Consider the following 20870-nt stretch of genomic DNA (forward strand, 5'->3'; position numbering starts at 1 on the left):
TGAATGACACAGCTGTAATTTTACTGCATTCTGTCCTCAGGGACCATTGAAAGATAGTTTCTTATGATTTATACATCTGACTGCAAACATTTCTTTTTAAAGAGTATTATTTAGGACAAATTTCATTCAGTGTCATAATCTGTCATTGATAATTACAGCCTGCCAAGTGCAAACATTTTAGTAAATTATGAGTAATTGTTGTTATTCTACATATAGCGTAATATCTGCTTACCCAAAATATGTGGAATTTCAGTTTTAGAGTGATAAAGAAGGGATTCTTGATTTATACAACATGACAGAAAGAAAAACAAAAACAACACATAAGGAACAACCAGACCTTTTTGCAGTTAGCTACAAAACCACTTTATTGAAAAAGCAGATTATGTCATCTACAGTTAAATGATACGTCCCGATTTTTAATACATTAAATAACTTTAGACTTTTTTCATGTTTAGATAAATAGATCTAGTTTCCTTTTTTTATGAACCATCTAGGTAATCAAAACACTTAGCGTTACAAAAGATGTGTGACAGATGTGCTTGTTGGAACTACCAGTAGGAGAAGAAGTCTTCTCTTTCCAAGTGATTTTTGACAGAAAAATAAAATAACAAAAACTATCCTCTTTATGTACAGGGTAACTAGCTGTGTGCTATGCAATAGAAACTGAAGTAGTACTTTTAAAATGGTGAATTAAGACATCTTTAAAGGGGGGTGCACACTGATCTTGTTAAGTTTTTCTTGGGGGGGTTGATATGGTGCAGTTCAAAAAATGCCTCTTTCTTCAAGTATAGCACACATTACTTGACCAGAACCCTTATACAAAATTGAGGTTGATCAAATAACAAGGGGAATGTCTCACATATGCTGTCCTTTTCTTTTCTGCTTTTACAAATATACAACACTAATCATCATTACATTCGAGTGAATCTCATCACATCAGGTTACATTAGAAAGCACTTCCTGCCTGTGGTGACCCCTGCCTTCAGTCTCTGCTTCAGTCTCTGTTTTCATCACACATTCAGTAGTATTTGTTCCAACCCAGCATGTACAGTAATATATGAACAGGAGCCAGTGTTTGCCTGTAATACTTGGTGCTTGTTTTGTTCTAGTTTGAATACCAGATAGGTGGTAGTCAGAGGATGATATATTAGTTACTTGAACACACCGTCAATATGGTGCTACCACACCAAAGTTCAAACGAACACTAAGATTTAGACACAAACATCTGGAAGAAGTTGGGGTGGACGCAGTCATCAAAATCATCACTGGGTTACAACAGAGAGAGCAGGGGTCACTGTGTTGGATGCTGCACTGCCCTGCAAACACAGTGAGGTGCATGTGCCATGGCCCTGCCACTAGTACACACACACACACACACACACACACACACACATAAGACATTCACACAATTTGCTCGTCTTTGAAATAAGCAGGCATAGTTACCGTCGATCTACACCAAATTTTTGCTCAATGCAAGAGCAAGGCAGAATTTTCCTCAATAACAGAAGGTTCCTAAAATACCTTAAGATCTGACATGTACAGGGAATGATCTACTGAGTGCCAATCTGAGGGGAAAAAAGATGACAGTAACCAAGTGCAGAGGGGTGAGACTTTTTTTTTCCAGCACCACTACAGCTCAGAGTTTCAAGTGTTTTTGCCTCATGTAGTTTTTGTTTTTGCATTCACACAAACACATACAAACAGACGCACACAACCAGCATGGGAAACATGAGCGGACTCCCTAAAAACGCGGGTGAGACCAGCAGCTCCGCATTTTCAGGGACGTCCCCCCATGACATGACAGCAGACTGCATGGCAAACCAGAGCGAGACACACAAACATACCTGTTCTGTCTTTAAGGCATGCGGACAAGAGGAGGTTCCTAGTAGAAACGCACTGTGTTCTCAGTGCTCTTATGACATAAAACCAGTGTCTGGAAAAAAACATACCAGGAAACAGTGCCTTGAACACACCTGGGGCAAAAAGGTATTTGCAAATAAATAAATCAATCTGTTTCTTTTTCTCTTGAGTACCAGATGGGCCAGATGCCGCATGAAGACACTGACAGGTGTCGGTGGCAGAAAATTACTTTCAAATGACCTGGGACCTTTGACATTAGGCTCCTCTCTGGGGGAACATAGCTATGGGTGCTCAGAAAACCATTACAGTCACCAGATGACTTATGTGTCATTATCAAATGCTTGTGAGCACTGGAAAATGATATATAAGCATAAATGTGGAATAGGTATATGTTGTTGATTGATGAAATGATTTTTAGTCCAGATCAGTCCCTCTGATGAGCTGCATGCAACATGTTGTCTATTTGTCTCACGACTACAAGCACTCTGTTTATTTAACATACAGATGTTCAACCAAATCTTTTCCAATCAGAGTTCTTCTGTCTCTTAATGCCTTTTCATAGTTTAAACCACAGAGCTCATTAATACTTATTTAGCTTATATACTTCAACAGTTTGCATTTGGTTTCTGTGATGACCACTGCTGAATGTCTTTTAGTCAATAGTCTTTTGCTGCTCAACCACGGGGCCTAAATCTCCGTATTTAAAGACCAATTTCTAGCTAAGCTCTCAGATTTTAAGATTAAGCTTTAATCTTAATCTCGAAGCTCTGTGTGATAACTTGGCAAAATAGTAGCACCCTTGACAGAAGGTCAGAATGTGCAATTCTGAAAAGTCTAAAGATAAGGGACCTTAATGCTTTGTTACATTTTTGTGGAAATTAGGTACAACGAAAATACAAGGAATCACACAAAACTTCAAATTAACTGCTTGTTTAGAGCCAGAGGCTAACGAGATCAGCTTGTATGTTTCAAACACAGATAGTGCTGTTATCAGTTGTGACACAAATACACAGTGATCAAAATCTGTCAAGTTTTTCAATTTACTATTACTTTTTTAGTAACTTGCATTTACAATAAGTACACTGATTTAGGTTTAACCAAAGATGGTGAATTTAAGGTATGCAGAAATGTCTATTAGTGTGTGTTACAGTGTCTTCAATCAGCAGAGAGAGCTGGGATATGTAGGTTAAAAGGAACAGACTGGTGCCTTCAACAAGCTTTTGGCGCTAAACATTTGGTACTCAAAGTGGAAAAAGATAACTGAAGGCAAATACCATTTGAGCCAGTGGATCTGTGACCCACTGACAGACATGTAGAGGCTCTACGTCCTGGAGGAGAAATGATACAACAGACCTGAAATCTTCAGAGGCTTCAAGACAGACAACGTGTTTCACCTCTGAATCTATCGCAAGCGCAGCAAAAACAAATAAATGAGAATCTACATCTATGATCTTATGTGGAAAACATCTGCAAAATATATATTCATATATAAAAGACATTCTATGTGCATCTAAAATTTTCTTTTTCTGTCATAATATAATCATTAATTAAGACACTGCTTGTGAATCTCTCGAGGTCTCGTCTAAGACTTCTAAGTGGAATGTCAGTCGGTCCTCTGGGCTTGTGGTGCTACGGTGCATCTGTTATTTCGGGGTTGGTGCAGGGCGACGAGCTTGAGTTAACAGTTTTTCTCACAGCCCTGTGTCATGATGCTGGGTGTCCTTTGCATAGCCTTTAGCAGGACTCCATTTCAGTGTTTAGAAGCTGCACGGAGAGAGCCCGCTCTGAAGGCACAGCATGCCCACCCTGGGGTCTGTCCCGTCCAGCCAGCACTGGAATGTAGTGGCTCGTTCCCTGGCCTCCCTGACGCCGACATCAGTGGCGTTCTCAGACGTGACAGCACTGGTGAATTCACTGCGGTAAACCGCTTCAGTCAGAGCACAGGAATGAAAAACATGGAAAGGAAGAGAGGGAAGCTAGGAGAGAGACGAGTGTGCGTCCTCTCCTCCAATCCGAAAACCCTCTCTTTGATGAATGTGCAGGGGTCAGGCTGTGTGACGTCACCGGGGGCCTCTGGGTGAGCCAGCGTGTTGGCTTTCAGGGATAGGCACCCAAGGGGAAAGAGGAGGAAAGGACCACAGATGGAGGAGGAGGGGGACCCTTTTTCCCAGCCCTGTCATATGACAGCAGGGCTTGTGGTGGGAGCTGAGTGTGTTAGTCCACGGCCTGGCCGTCCAGTTGAGGACTAGGGCAGTAGCTCAGATGGCCACACAGAGGCTTCCCTGGAACTGCTGGAGGGGATGCAGGCCTTCTTTCCCCCACTGCTGGTGTCTCGGATCACCTGGGAGGCAGGGCATGGTTGCTGCCCACCCTCCTCTCCCCCTCACAGCTCGGTGACATGGAGGGGATAGCTGGGGGGCAGGTGGGCAGGGACCTGCGACTGGAGCCGGTGGATGTGGCAGCCATGGCAGAGCAGGTGGCCTTCCAGTGGATAACAGCGGTGGCCCTCTTCGTCATTTAGCTGGAGACAACAGTCCTGAGAGAGTGGCATAAAGACAGAAACATGAACAAACCACAAAGACAATCAATAACTAAACCCAGATGTGAGTGAACTGAACTATTCTTTTAAGTTCACATCTGCTGAATTACCACTTTTATTGTCATCTCATATGATAAGTATTTAAAAGAAAACTGTAATCAGTGAGAGTGAGTTGTTGGGTTTTGGTGGTGAGTGAGCGCTCAGTGAGGGGCAGGGTGGACTTAATGCACGAACATACGCAGCATTTCCACTGGCACGGCTCTACTCAACGCAACTCGCTCTTTTTCGGTTTTCTATTAGCATAAATTTTGGATACTACCTGTTAAAATGTACTTTTTTTGGTACAACTTTGGGCTTAGGTTAGGTTAAAAGATGGAGTTCAAACACTGCAGACCACTGGTGAGTCAGAGAGAACCATCACCAGTACAACACAAGACATCCTGCACAAACCTGCCATTTTAAAATAGCCAAGCTACCATCAAGAGCGGCTGCAATTTCCGAATTCACTCGACTGAGATGTTCCTCAGGTTTGTCGCCAATGAAAGGGTTCAGTGAGTGCTGCATTGCAGATGACACTGTGGCAGTTTCATGGGGTGTCACTATTGCAATCAGCTGACAATAAAAATATAAAATGAAATGGAGAGAAGGACCTGGTACCAAAAGTGAGTTGAGTCAAGCCGAGTTAAACCATGCAGTGGAAATGTGGCAATAGTGACTTCAGTCATGCGGCTGTTTTACTGGACCCTAGGGTGAAAGGGTGCTGAGTTCAGATGTCCACAAGGAATTCTGAGTATGAAAGGAGCCAGTTCTGTGTGCCTCACAGACAGGTCCCCGTCTTATCTTGTGCATTTTTTGTGTATTTCTTTTACATATCTGTGTTGGCTGACACTGCAAATTCCATGCATTTATGAATGAATACATTGAACCTTGAAGCTGCGGAGGAGTTCTCTCCACATCCGACAGGGGTGAGACCCCATGGGGAGGAGAATTACATAAACTGGTTCTCAACCACTCTGCAGCTATCACGATTCATACCTGGATAAAGCAGCTGAAAATTCTTGCATTATAAATGAATGTGCGTGTGAATCACACTGCATCTTCAGCTCAGTATTGTTGCATCTCCTTGAAAAAATGTTAAAAAACAAACAAACTTGGAGGCCCCTCTGTGTTACAGAATCTGAAAAACACATTTTTTTCTTTACCAATATGTAATGAATTTACAATCTCCCGGATGATTCAGCTCTGGACTTTACCCTTCCTCTGTCCACAAGCCCCCCTCTCCACATATCGGCTGAATCATTACCCGCTGCTTACATAATGATCTGATCCATTTCTGTGAAGTGGGATGTCAGCCATTCATGGAAATTAGTCTGTTTTATTCTGCTCATGAGGACAGTAGAAATATCTCACATTTAAGTATTTCCAATTGATAAAAAAAAAATGCTGAATCACTACAGGATGGTGCGATTTGTTCATTTAACCTTTCTGTCACACATGAACTGCAGACCATCTGACGGAGCTGAGTGGCAGGATGACTGGGATTTCACAAGTCTGGTTTGAGCAACAAGTCCCCAGCTGAGTTCAGAGCTCAACACTGGAATGTGTTTGTCAATGAGTCACAATGTTGAGCTATAACCTTGAGTTGGTATCCGTCTGTGTCTGTTTTCTGTGTGTGTGTGTGTGTGTGTGTGTGTGTGTGTGTGTGTGTGTGTGTGTCTCATTCATTCAGCAGCAGAATGCAGTGGTGATTCACGCTCAGAGTCTGGTTTCATCCCACGATTTGCAGCTCTTACCCTGGTTCATTGTATTTGTGGGCCTGAGTGCATGCGCACGTGAATGCGTCTGTGCACGCACAGGTATGTGTGTGGTTCAACAGTGTGAGCTGTGTGTGTAAATATTTTCTGTGTTTTACAACAGCCTGAAAATGATGAATCATACATAGTGGTGCTGAATTGACTCGAGTCAAATCACATGCACGGTAAACTGCTCTTACTCATACCACGTGTGTCTGACTGTGTGTGTGGATAAAGTACAGGCAGCAGGCGCATCTCACCTCACAGTGGTAACACTCCACATGGTAGTCCTTGTCCATAGAAACAACCCGGATGGTTTCCTCAGAGCCCTGGTGGGACAAACGCACATTCAGACCTTCACATTACATCAGTCTAGTGTCTCATTAAAGTGATGGTCCAATAACCAGCAGGTCTCAGGTTTGATCCCCGCAGCTGCCATGTGTCCTGAAGCAACACACACACATACAACTTGCTCCACACTCTCTGTACAGAGTGATACACCGGGGCTGCTCTATTTACACACATGGTTTTATGGCTAACAGAGGGAGAAAGTTTGGGATGTTTTTTTGATCTTATGATAACATCGCTGCACGCCGATAAACGTGGCTAATAAAACAGGGATTAGTTCTTTGTTTGCTCCATGGCACATGAATAGAACCCAGGACGATCAAAGACCTGATGCACATTTGTCTCAGATGGCAGTCTAAATTTTAAAATGCTATACATTCATTTTGAAAAATATCTCATCCAATGTTTATCTTTGAACCTTTACAATCTTGTCTGCAAAAGTGATATTAAATGTGTCATTTAAGTCCTGATCAAATGGCTCATGGATGTGATTCCATATATTTACTTGTTTCCTATAACAACAGGAAGCTAGGGAGGGACTTGTCACAGTAGCCAATAGAAATGTAGTAGGCAAACTCTAAAAGCTATTAAGAATGATTAAAAAATGACTTTTTGTCATTGTTGGGCCAGATACTGATGTACAGGTGAGGATCAATGCAAGACATACATGATAAATAAAAACTTTAACATCTATTTTAGTTTCATCATGTCATTAAACTTAAGATTTATGAGTTTTTAGCCTTGTTAATCAAGCACCATTGTGTTTCTTTCTAGGCAGAGTTGGTTGTTTAGTTGGTTAATTCAGTAGTATACTTCTTAGACATGACAAACTTTACTGATAAGTAAGATATGTTAGATATGATATGCAATTAGGTAAGGTCCTTACCTGGGCTGGGAGGATGGGCTGGTTGCAGGAGGCACACTTGGGAGCAAAAACCCTGTCAATGAAAACATAACAAAAATTAAATACATGAAAATGTAGGGAGTCTCTGTGTGGTGTTCATCAGTTGACATCTTACTCCACACTAAATAGCAGGACTAGTACTAGTTTAAACTAGAATTATCGCCCTGCAGTTGTATGCCTCTGCGCAACAGTCAAGTTTCTCTTACAATTTACATCCATGTCTGTGGAAACATGGATGCTTCACATCCACTGTCCCCCTGACAGCACAGAAGATCTAAACAATCAGCACAGTTTCAAGGTGGGCACCCAAGATGAGTGTCACCAATTCAGTATCGTTTGTTCCTAAGATATGACATTGAATAATGACCATAAAAGTGTTTAATGTAGAACATTATGATGTCAAGGTCAAAGCTGACCTTTGACCTTTTGGATACAAAATGTCATCACTTCATTATTTTATCCTATTAGACATATGTGTGAAGTTTTGTCATAATTAGCATATAAATTCTTGAGTTATGGCCTAAAACATATTTTCTGAGGTCACACTGACCTTGACCTTCAACCACAAAATTCCGCTCAGTTTATTCTTCAGACCAAGCTGACGTTTGTGTAAAATTTTAGGAAATTCTCTCAGTGTTCTTAAGATATCGTGTTGATGAGAATGAGACGGATGCAAGGTCACACTGACCTTGACCTCCGACTACTGAAATCCAATCAGTACAGAGACTAAGTGGACATTTGTGCCAAATTTAAAGAAATTCCATCAATGTGTTCTTGAGATAACACATTCACAAAAATGAGACAGACATGGTCACAGTGACCTTGACCTTTGACCACCAACATCTATTCAGTTAATTCTTGAGTCCAAGTGAATGTTTGCGCCAAAATTGAAGAAATTCCCTCAAGGTATTTGTGAGATATCACGTTCACATGAATGAGACAGATGAGGTCACACAGACTTGATCTTTGACCACCAAAAACTAATCAGTTCATTGTTGAGTCAAAATGGACATTTGTGCCAAATTTGAAGAAATTCCCTTTAGGCATTCCTGAGACATTGTGTTCCGACAACCCGAAAAAATTATGCCTCCGGCTACAGCTATCGCTAGCACAGAGGCTTAAAAATGACGAGTAAAAATTTTGTGATAAACTATCCTTTTGGTGCTGAACAGCTTGTTTGCAAATCCCAGACCATATCCTGTCACGCAGTGAACACATTTTATTAGTGTGCAGAGAGCTGTTCTCCTTACGTGTGATAATCTTTGACACAGTAGATGTTGTTTTCAACGTCCACAGTGAAAGGCACTCCATCTAGACCTTCTTTACACACCACACAGCGGAAACAGCCAGGATGGTAGGACTTGCCTAGTGCCTGGAGAATCTAGACGCCCACACACAAAAGGAAAAACAGACACAAGATAACGGTAAGACTTGGGATGTGAGCGATGTGAGTGTGATGCGAAACATGTACCTACTGCACTGGCAATGTTGCTATTATTCAGGGCGCAGGAGTAAATAACGCCCAAGAATGTGAGAGTAGTTACTTTGCTTTACGTACCATAAACACAATACTGCCTCAAGAATATGGAAGATTTGATATATTGCACATCTGTTTATTCTTTGCTTTACATGTTGTGTTTGATAAAGCTCTTACCATCTCCATGATGAGGTGACCACACACGAAACACTTCTCCGCCGTCTGCTGGAAACCAGAGTACTGAAAAACAAGACACAAGATTTATTATCTTCAGCAGTGAATTTTCTAGTAGTAATGCAATCAGTAGAACATGTGCAGCTTCACACCTGATGCATGAGCTTCTTTCAGTCCAAGACTCATCTATAGAGGGTGCTGCTGCGCTCTTTAAATGAACATGAAAATGTTTTCTTACAGAATCTCAGCTGACAAGCTTATCGGGCAGCTTCAGCCTGTGGTGCCTAACCTAATGCTGTTTTAATATTTATTTTACTGCTGTTTTTCTGCAAGGTCCATCATCTTTATACACTTAAATCTACCCACATTCGGGATTTGCCGTGTGATTGCTGGCTGATGAGCATCTCCACAGGGCCAACAGGGTGTGAAGTGTCTTACAGGAAACAAAACACCTTGTGTCACATCAGTAGCTCCTTTCCCTTTAACCCAGAGTGTAGGAAGATAATGAAGGTGACCATCTGCAGCTCACAATCCCCTCAGGCTCATGACCTGATGACTCGGGGTGGGGGGTGCTGGTAGAGGAGACACGGCTACCAGGTGGAGGTGGGAGGTGGTGATGGGCAGGCTGCCCCTTGCCCTGACATCTCCACTCCAGATCTACCATCTGCCACTACCTCCCCTGACCCTGGGGACACCCCCGGGGTGACAAGCCAGACTAATCAAGTCTTAGCTGTATCAGAGACACGGAAGAAGATTAGTCTCATCCTGTCACCTGACCTCCAGCATCAGTTTAGCACAAAGTGGCAGTGATTGTGAAGTGCGAAACAGGAATTTAAATATTTCCCAACAGATCAACAAGTTGAACCCTGGAGGGGGAAGCTGCTTTTAAACAGGAAGTGTTGACAGCAGATGAGGCCATGCATTGTGAAGTTGTTTGGATCACGAAGCAGTTTTATTAGTTATATTTTCTGGAACCTTTTTATATTACAGGAACCTTTTGTGAGCTCCTTCCTCAATGTTTGGAAATCAGCTGTCACATTTTATTCAAATGTTCTTCATCAGCTACAGTACACAAAACAATAATGATCAGAAATAGAATTCTTAATTTGCACAATTAGCATCTTTGTCTACAATATCATTACAATATTTCCAACTGAACATGAAGGCATCGTGAGAGCAGGCCCTATGTCTGCCTTCTTAACCTGAAGCAGATGGACCAGGAACCTGAAAGCTACAGCTGCCATCCTCCTGGTCTAAATTGTAAGTGCTGAGGAGCAGCTCGTCGGGGTAATTGAGCTCCTTGGGGAAATTTGGGGGAAATTAGCGTGAATTGGAGGGGTGGTGCTAAACTCCTAATTATAGCTGCCATGTCCGTTTTCTCTGGAGGGCTGCAAAATGTAGCCTGAGATCCTAATCCCTCGCTCTCTGCTCCGCCCCGGCCCTCTGTCACCCCACTGTGAGGGGATGATATGGTGCTACCTGCTGATCTGCTCATCACGGAACAAAATGCATAATCAAGAACATTCAGGTGACCTACCAGGAAATCCTCTTCGCAGTAGACCTTCCCGTTGACATTGTAGAACGCCTTCCCTCGCAGCCTCCGACCTGAAAAGAAAGACAACCAATGAAATCACCATAGTGAAGAAGAGTTCAGTCAATGGGCTGCTGCAGATACACTACATGACCTAAAATATGTGGACACCCTTTTTATTTATTTTTGGTTTGGGGCTATTTTTTACATCTTGGTTCCATTTAAAGCAAGTTTTAATGCTGCAGCATGCAATAGTTTAGGCAATTGTGTGCTGCACTTTCCTATTTGAACTTGATAATACCATAATGTACAAAGCCAGGTCCATCAAGAAAATGTCCTCTCAGTTTGGTGTGAATGAACTTCACTGGCCTGCACACAACTCTGGAGTGATAAATGTGAGTTGGGCCTTGTCACCCACGCTGAGTGCCCAAACGCAGCAAATCCCAGTCACTGTTGGGTTTAAGGGCTCTCTGCCAGAAAGTCTGTTTTTGGTTAAGTTTAGGAAAAGATATGGTTTGGGTGAAATGAATAGATTTCTGCCAGGAAGGTAAATTTCTCCCATGTGCATCTGGGTCAAGCATTTAAAATCGTAATCAGTGCAAATGTTTTTTGCATTGCGTTCAGCTTTGATGAACTTTGACCTGTAGAATTATGTTCTGTTGACCAATAGCAAGCCATTTGGACAGTGCTTACTTTGGAGGGGATGGAAAGTTGGAGGGTCCAAAATAAGGGAAGCTATCATAGCTTCATTAGCTATGTTGCAACCTCCTCTGTGAAGATGGAACAGTGCCACAAGAGAGCAATGGCAAAGTTGACAGTTATGAGACAGGAGTCAGTGGTACAAACACATCTTTTGAATAAACTCAGTGAAGTTACTGTTTTGTTAGCGACCAGGCTGGCCTATCTTTAGCAGGCTTGCTAGCTCAGACATCTCATTTTCCCTCTTCAAAAAACTTTCATTACAAGAAATAGTGCACAAAGCTAAACCAAACGCCATGTGGGTGTAAACAGAACACTAAAGAGATAAAAGAGAGAAGCTCTTGGAGCAACTGTGACTTACGAGCTACCAAGTTAGCAGTCAGCTCACCAACTACAGCAGTTCACCTGCAAGTATAATTGCTCCGTCACCAAGCTTCTAGACACAAACAATTTGCAGAGACGTGCGGATTCATTGCCCTTCACCAGTTTTTGGTGCGAGCGTATCTTAAAATGCTCTTGGGAGCCTATTGAGACTAAATCCTTACAGCCAGACAGCCTTCCCAAAAGCGAAGAGGTTGTTATAGCAGCATGCTAAAGGCACACTCAGCCAATTAATGAACAGATATCAGACATAGCTCACCAAATAACGTGCACACAATTCTGAATAACTTCTGACACTCTCAGTCAAAATACATCATACTGGGGGCGCTGGTGGCTTAGTGGTGGAGCAGGCGCCCCATGTGCAGGGCTGTTGCCGCAGCGGCCCGGGTTCGACTCCAGCCTGTGGCCTATTGCTGCATGTCACTCCCCCCCCCCCCGCGCTTGTCTGTCCTATACATTAAAAGCTAAAAAGCCCCAAAAATGTCTTAAAAAAAAAAAATCATACTGTATACCTCTTCCTGTATCTTTACTTTATAACCACAACAGCAGGTCAGTGTAGAGCAGATGGCTGGCTGGGCATATGCGCCTCAGTTTAATTACTTCGACCATTGATCCCACCAGGATTCCATTCACAACCCATACACAATCAATACAGCATGCTGCTTTCCAAACCTCCCCCCAAAATCTCTCCTCTTCCCTTCCCTGCCATTGTGCACTGTTCACAGACAGACCAACAATAGCAGGCTGGACGGAGGATGTCCCTAACTTTGACACATGTATTAACATCAGAGCTGAAATGATTAATCAATCAGCATTATTGAAATGCAACAGTCTGATTACCCATTAAAACTTTTGCTCAGTCATAAAGATACAAGACCAAACTTTTGCTGCTACTGTTGGCTTCACTCAGTGTTCCACATCAGTATCAAATAAACACTGAGATATTCTTGGCTGCTGGTTAGAATGATGAAGCAACTTCATCATCATCATCACTCTGGTTGTCTGAAATATCATGAAAACAATCAATAGTTGCAGTCCTACTCCCTGAAAAAAACACATCCACAGAAACATGTCCACACCATGGCGGGCCCAGGTTCAGCATACTGAGCTTCCAGCTCCAAGTGTGAAGGCTGAATTCCTCTGGGTGAGTCTTCATTCATCAGAATCCAAGTCTGAATCCAATCTAAAAGGAAATTCTGCTGCGGGCTGGCTTCTGCAGCCCCCTGCCATGCACCCCTCACAGCTTGCCCATTCAAATTCATTTAACAGCAGCGGTGTCTCTCTGGCAGCGCGATGACTTCACCCGAGCCTGGCAGACGAAGCACACGGATCTCATAAATCTGCTGGATTAGTCAGATTTAATTGTCGTCCCGAGCCACCATTGATTTTATGGGTGTCCCAGCATGGGAAAGACATGCCCCCCCCCCACACACACACACCCCCCCTCTCTCTTTTTAACACTGAAATTTATGCAATCGCTGTATTTCACACACAAACACAGTGTCACAATGCTGGGAGATGGCAATACATTAACACCCACATAAATGGCTGGAGCAGCCGAGGAATGCTGTCCACACAATAGGTGAGACTTTTAAGACTTTGAGACTGAGGAGCAATTAGCATTTTGGTAGTGTGGAGCAAAGAGAAAAGCAGGATTGAGGAAGAACTCCATGTGAAGCAACTCTTCAGAGACACTGTCTTCAAAACCGAGACTTTGGAGAGGCTAAACTTGTAGAAACAGTGAGATTATAGCGAACAGTGCAGCAGCAGGGGCTGTGAGGTGTTGCTGTGTGCTTGTCTGTGGCCTCTGCTCTGGAGTTTGGGGTCTGGAAGGTGAACACAAAGGCCCCAGCGCTGATGACTGTGTGGAGCGCTGCTAGGGGAGCGGGCCGACTGAGCAAACGGGGACATTCTTTCTGCCTGAGGTCACTAGCTGGTCCCATTCAACCCCCCACACCTCTCCAACACCCGCTCTCTGCCCGCTTCCCTCGTCGAGAAAAGGAGGGGGAGGGCTCCATGCCTGCCCCTCTCTCCTCTGGCCTTTTGTCACCAGACAGCGCTGCAGAGAGTCCGAACCTCCTCACAGCACTACAAGTGATAGAAGCAGCAGCTCCGTTTACAAGCTACTTCTAAATTTAAGACCTTTTTAACATGAAATGGAATTGGATGTGATACTAACTTTACTGCACAATAAGATCCAAGTGTAAACCTCATAAACATCAGATCAGAGTCTTATATTACTATTAAAAAAAAGGCATATGTTGAATTACAACTGCTTGAAAAACAGAAAATTATGTCAAGTTTTATATGGCCAAGAATAACTGTGTTGAAAAACACACTATTTCTAGAAAAACTACAGTAAAAGCAATATTTAAAAGCGTAATTTACCCTACAAATGTAAACTTGACTGCAACATTATTATTAATGACATACTGATGACTGACATTCTGCACTTGCTCTTTGCCCACAGTGCTACTGTTGAGGCTTTACCACCTGGACCTCTGCACTTTTTTAAAGCTGGTTGCTAGTGATTTTTGTTTATCTGGGAATAAGAGCTCTTTCTGCTAATGCACTAATTTTGAGTAATGCTGTTGCCATGGAAATAAGCATTGTCCAGTGAAAAAGGACTGATGTGTCACCATGGCAGTGGTGTTATTCGGCTAAATTTCCTTGTGGAACGCACTTGTTTCCATGAAAAAAAAAAACCCCAGCAACATTTACAAGTAGCCATGGAAGACTGTACATATTTTTTCTTCTATACCCTTTAGCCTAGATTACACTTTCATGTTGTACCTGATGCTAAGATACCAATGTATGATCATCTCCCATACATGATTCATTAAGAAACCTGGGACTTACTTGCCCTGACCAAAGGGCTCCCGGAATCACTTCATCCCAAGCTGCCGCCTACAAGTTTTCCCAATCAAATGTTTAAAGATTAACTTGGGTATTTTTCATCCTGGGCCCTATTTCCCCATGTATATGTGTGCGTATGTTTCATAGGTACAACTCGTATTAAAATTGGTTGAGTATTGAGGGAGGCGGATGCAGGCAGCAGCCGCGAAACAAGCTGCAGAGATAACAGAGATAACACCGGCAATCTGAACCGGTCAGTGGCGAAAAAAGCACTTTTACTACACAAACTTATATGGGACGCATTTGGGGGCAAATGCGTCCCGTATAAGTTTGCGCATTAAAAGTGCTTTTGTCGCCACTGACCGGTTCAGATTGCCGGTGTTATCTCTGTAAATAGCATACTAAGCGTTTCCCTGACCCTTCACCTCCTCCCGGCTGTGACGTCATCTTGCGAGAGCTTTGCTTGTTGCCGGAAGAAAACAGAGGAGCCATGCTGAGCGCCGCTGAGAGTGGCGCTGGTTGTCCTGGAGTACAGTTGAGAGTTTTACTGCATCTGTATCATGGCTGCATATTTACCTGATTTCGAGAAGCAAGATGAGCCCTTTTATTTCGATGGCCACCCGTACTTATTTGAGCCCGAGTATACGGACGAGGAGCTCCTACAAACTGAAGAGCAGATGAGGACAGAGAGAGAGGGCCAACGAGCAGACGAGGGTGAAGCAGCGGCTGCATGAACGCGAATCTCTGAGGACTGGTGGTGCTCCTTGCTGTGACTCCATGCCCACAGAGGAAGAATGTCTGTGTTGCAACAAGTGGGACCTGTTGCCCAATATTCATGGTCTCGATGTGTCCTGGGATGATACAGAAACTACCAAACCCTATGTAACTATGTTAGAGGATTTTCCCCTGTGATCAACAGGGCAGTGCTGGATACCTTTTTCATGTGCTCAAAATAAATTGGAGGAGGCGGCCAAAACCACAGGGACCAAATGGTCAACTATTCATCGAGTAAGTATGACTAATATGTCTTTATGCATGTAATACTGATACCTAGAATTGTCTCCAAGATGCACATTTACTGTTGCATACTTTGCCCTCGTATATATCGTCAACATCCATCAACAAGCAAAGCTCTCGAGAGATGACGTCATGGCCAGAAAGAGGTGAAGGGTCAGGGAAACGCTAGTATGCTATTGACAGAGATAGCACTGGCGATCTGAACTGGTCAGTGGCGAAAAAAAGCACTTTTAATGCGCAAACTTATACGGGACGCATTTGCCCCCATATCTACCTCGCGGCTGCCGGCTCCCTCAATACTGAACCAATTTTAGAACGAGTTGTACCCATGAATCATACGCACACATACACATGGGGAAATAGAGCCCAAGTTGAAAAATACCGAAGTTGTCCTTCAAGGCTACATACACATGTACAAATATGTTAAGGTAAGGGTCAATGTTGCGGTTCAAGTCTGTTAATCTAAGTGAAGATGACAGGATTTCTTTATATGACACCGGAGATGAAGGTTTAAACCTCTTCTTCTATGGGTTGCCTCACATGTAACCCAAATGAGTAGGGGTGGGAATCACCAGAGGCCCCACGATATGATATTATCACGATACATATATCACAATACCCAATACTACTGCGATTTTAAATGTGTTGCAATATGCTGAGTATTGTGATAAAATATGATGTGATGCCACTGTCCAGCAACCTCGAATCTGTAGGGGAGGGAGGGGACATGACTCGCAGCAGTATTTTGAATTTGACTGCAGTAACCGTTTTGGTCACATTCTTACATACAGCGCCTTTAACAGTTTTATCAAATAAAATAAGCAGATTCATCTCACTACAGTCATTTTTATTGCAGCAAAATGCATCTAGTAAACTGAAAAAGCAACTGATTATATTATTCTAGTGGGTTACCGAATGTTTAATCTGTATTTTTAACATTAATAATTCATAAAATAAAAAAATCAATAATTGGTGTCTGTGTGATGATACAATATTGCCACACAAAAATATTGCAATACTATGCTGTATCGATTTTCCCCCCACCCGTACAAATGATGCAGCAGAAATGTGAGGAGCAATGCTAACTGTACAACCTCATCTGACTGCCTACTTTCCACCTCACAAGTCCTTAGGGACCTTGTCAGAAGATTGTGAAAAGAACCAAAAGAAAGCAAAGTTTATATGCAAGGACACTGGTGCTGTTCTGGTAGAAGGCTCTAAGGAAAAAGATAGAACTGGAGACACAATATAAAAGAGGCACCACAATCGTATGACACCATGCGGGATGCGTCAGTTCAAATTTGTTTCAACTTTTTCAAAAAGTGAAGTTGATTAAGGTGTAACAACACGTGCAACAAAAATAGTCTAATCAAGCATATAAGTGTTTACCTTTGAAATATCTAACACTGCAAATGCTACTTAAAGAGTGGGTCAGTATTTGTCAACTTCCTGTTGGTCATATGCCTGTTGTGCTTCAACATGTGATAACCATTCCTTTTTGTGACGGCTGTTTTCCTGCGTTTGTCATGGCATGGTTAAATTACTTTCAATAGTGCTCAAGGGGCTTACAGTAGACGCTGGCCGCAGCTGAAAACCTCAAAGTAACCACATCTCTGATTCTGGCTGTGTAATCAGGTTGACTGGTCTGACAATAAAGTTATGTGTATGTCACAAGTGTTGCTGGAGTTTTGATCTCTTCAATCAGGTTTATGAGTCAGAATGTTTCCACTCACAACCCGGACCTGGCTGCGTTCACTGAAGGAACTCATGGAGGTGTGTCAACATCTGTTTTCATCCCTCTTAGGGCATGGACTCCCTTTGCAACAAAAGGTATTGTTGAGTTGGGGTGTTTTTACATGATTTTCCTACAACTATGGCTTCCACACTAAGGCCCCTTTCCCACTGCACAAAAAACAACAACTAACACCTGCTGACATCTGGCTTTTGTATGTAAAGGAAAAGGTTACAGTTGGCATTCACACCTGGATCAAATGACTCTGCAGTAGTCACAGGTATTCATCAGCTCCAGCTCAGATTGACACTGATGGAAATACAACACCCTGGTGAAAGTGCAAATCCTTTTAGCCCCTTTGCCAGCAACAGATGCAATGACGTGCCATCACAACATAACATCCGTAAAAGCAGCACTAAAACATCATTCCAAAGTAGTCTAGTAAGAATTAACCATTATAACATTTTCACTGTCCTACACGCTGCTTTCTACTGTTTACTAACCTGTTTTCCAGCCTGCCCATGACGTCGAACGTGACACACCAGTAAAAAAATGCTCATCTGTTGCAAAGCCGTATATACAGCTGCTATCTACTGTGAATGGGAAAGGAGTGTGTCGCCTATTTTTAGCAAGCTTTCCTTTGTTTAAAAAACCTGCATGCAGGCGCTGATTTAGGTGGAAAATGACTATCAGCAGACAAAAACAACAGGATGTCCTCTGTCATTTGTATTTTATCACCTCAATATTTTTTATTCCATTGCTGCGTCATTTTGTCACCAACAATAAACCTAAGATGAGGTTTTGCTCTTGCTGGTTGGATGCATCACTCAGTCTCTCTGTTCTCCGTCTCTAGCAGAGAAACAGGAGCTCTGGCCAGGCTAGAAGGACATGTAACTGTGGTGATTTGCTCACAAAAGGAGCTTCAAAAGGATTTTTTATACCATGTCATGGCGAGCGTGTGTAGGCCTGCAGTCTCAACAAGATTTTGAGCAATTTTGGTGAGAAACCAGCCGTGGAAGGTACAGCACAGGCAGCAGTGAGCATATTATCCACCGTGAATGATGCAGGTCTCCACTAGTATCAGAATCATCTCACTCTGTTTTGACCAGTAATTGCTGCCACACCCCTTGAGCCAGCCAAAGTAATACAGAAACCAACACACACAGACATTCCAGCACTGACTCATATCATGCTCTCATTAATACAAGATATCTGTGCAGATTTGCCCCTAATTTGCCCCAACAGAGAGACAGTGTGTGCTCTGCCCTCTTGGTCCATACCAGTGTTCCAGAACATCTGGACAGCTGAAGGGTTTACAGGAAAGATTTTCACTTTCCAAACTTTCAGACATGATTGGTGACATCACAATGTTTTAAAAATGGACCGAAGTGGACCCATAGAGAGACAGATCTAAGAAGAGGTATAGAGGAGAGGGATGAGTGTGTATGTGAGACAAAACGCTTTTTCTCACAGCTCAGCTGGATAAATCATTTATTTATAAGTTCATAATATCCTCTAGTCTGTGATGCACCATTATTTTCTCATACTGTGATCATAGTGCTTCTGGGCTTTGGAGGCAGAACAGCTATGAAAATTCTGCTGATGTATTTTTATGTGTTTCAATATTTGAACAATTGACAACCCTTAAAACTAGTAAATGTGTCCATATTATGTTGAATGGTACAATGTACTGGTAGTCTGGTAATGTAGCTGATACCACAGACTGCTAATGGGTATAACGATGAGGTTTACAGTGAGAATGTGCAAATGTACAGCAGCTGATATGTAAATACAGCTGAGTGATATACTGCTGCACGAGTTCATCTACAGTCAACTTGTCATGCCAAGAATAAAGACCTGAGGCACTGCGGCTGACTTCAACCCACGCATCTCTACGAAGAGACAACAGAGAGAGACTTCTGATCGTTTTGTTGTTAGGAGGTAAGGGATAAATAAATGTCACGATTTCATATTTGATATTTTATTGAATTGGGAATCAATCTCTTGCTTTTAATTAATACTGAAAATAATATTTAGCTGCAGCTCAAATCGATACTACAACACACATCTTTGGTGCAACATGTCTCACAGCATCCAGTCCGTCTGTTAGTCATTAAAAGAAGAGGAGGAACTCAACTGCACTGCTACAAGCTCGACCAAACCACAAAGGTTAAATCGAGGGTGTCAGAAATACAACACTGCTGCAGGCTTGTTAGCTGTCTCTGACCGCCTGCTAATGAGAACACTTGTTAGCATTTAAGGAACTACTGACTTGTATAACTATATATTTTATATATAGACTGGTATCTAGTATCAATTTATTTTACATCTATAAATCATATTTGAATCTTGAAGATGTACTTATTTACATGAGAGCTTCTACAGTCAGAGTGCTGCCAAAGTGTTTCTAATAACACTGCTATAGTAGGTGTGCAGATAAACATACAGTATGACTTCAGGAACAAGAGACAAAGAACTGAACGTTCCCTATTTTTCTGCTTTCCGCTGCCTGGCAGGTGCAACTGGTGGCGGTGAATGATTTGAGAAATCCAAGCCCCTGAGCTCTCTTCTCCTGCCAGTGCTTTCAGAGGCCGTTTGGATTACTGTAACACAGAGATGACTCATCAGCCTTGCGGCTGACAGTCTGCTCATCCAGCCCAAAATGGCAAGTTTATTTTTTTTATTTTATCTGGAGAAGGCGTGCTTATTTTCAACAACACCCTGCCTCACGCTCACATGGAAACATATATTCACTCCAGTTCAAGCAGATTTCTTGAGGGAAAATATATTGGGTGGCAAACTGAGGAAAGTGCAACTCCTCCCGCTACAATTAAAGCCGCAGATGGGCACAAATGCCTTGTTTAATGGCACTTAAATAGCAGCTGTGAGAGAAGAGAGTGCTAATCTTTATCATTATGTATATAAAGTACCCCAGCAGATGTACTTATTTAACTCTGAGATGAATGTTGCTGGTGTGCAAGAGAAATAAAGCTATTTAATGCAATTCTTAAGGGAGAAAATCCAAACTGAATTCACCCAAGAATCCTAAAACCATGTCCACTTATGTGTGCGTGTGTGTTTGTCTGCACATGTATCATGCACTTCTCTGTGCATGTGCAGTTTAATGTGAGACCGTGCCAGGCCTGCCCCCTCTGATAAGCAGGTCTGGTACACTTTGTGAATGTCTGATTGAGGTCCTCCAGGGAAGGCCGGCTGAAGTAGAGGGGGGTAGTTTGCATTCTTGGCCATTTCATGAAAAAAAAAGGGTGCAACCATGGGAGTAAGCCAAGAGGAGGGCTCAATTATGCATGGTTAAACAAAGCCCAAGGCTACCAGCGAGCAATGTCTCAGCAAACTCTGCCTCACTCTGGAGCTCCAGACTCCAGGAGGACCATACTTGAAGAAGAAAAAAAAAAACAAAAAAAAAAAAACAGGAACCAAAAAACAAACAGGGACATAAGAACGTAGCTCCTGATAAATCACTGGATTGTGTTATGACAAGAGCAGGCACTTTGAAACCAAACTTCTCAGAAGCCTTCAAAACACTGCTTAAAAGAAA

The 20870-nt window shown here is 42.6% G+C and overlaps 1 protein-coding gene across 1 annotated transcript in view; it reads right to left on the bottom strand.

Moving 5' to 3' along the window:
• Positions 1-348: 348 nt before the first annotated feature.
• LOC125878896 (WT1 interacting protein) overlaps positions 349-20870 on the bottom strand; it is a 33021-nt gene continuing 12499 nt past the window's right edge. Inside the window, exons 3-8 of the mRNA XM_049560366.1 lie at positions 10633-10700; positions 9099-9161; positions 8695-8825; positions 7427-7478; positions 6453-6521; positions 349-4396 (exon numbers count right to left, since the gene is read on the bottom strand). Coding sequence (XP_049416323.1) covers positions 4244-4396; positions 6453-6521; positions 7427-7478; positions 8695-8825; positions 9099-9161; positions 10633-10700 — 536 coding nt within the window. The 3' untranslated portion in view covers positions 349-4243. The remainder of the gene's footprint in view (positions 4397-6452; positions 6522-7426; positions 7479-8694; positions 8826-9098; positions 9162-10632; positions 10701-20870) is intronic.

This window comes from Epinephelus fuscoguttatus, linkage group LG2, assembly GCF_011397635.1.
Source record: "Epinephelus fuscoguttatus linkage group LG2, E.fuscoguttatus.final_Chr_v1".
Classification (NCBI taxonomy): domain Eukaryota; kingdom Metazoa; phylum Chordata; class Actinopteri; order Perciformes; family Serranidae; genus Epinephelus; species Epinephelus fuscoguttatus.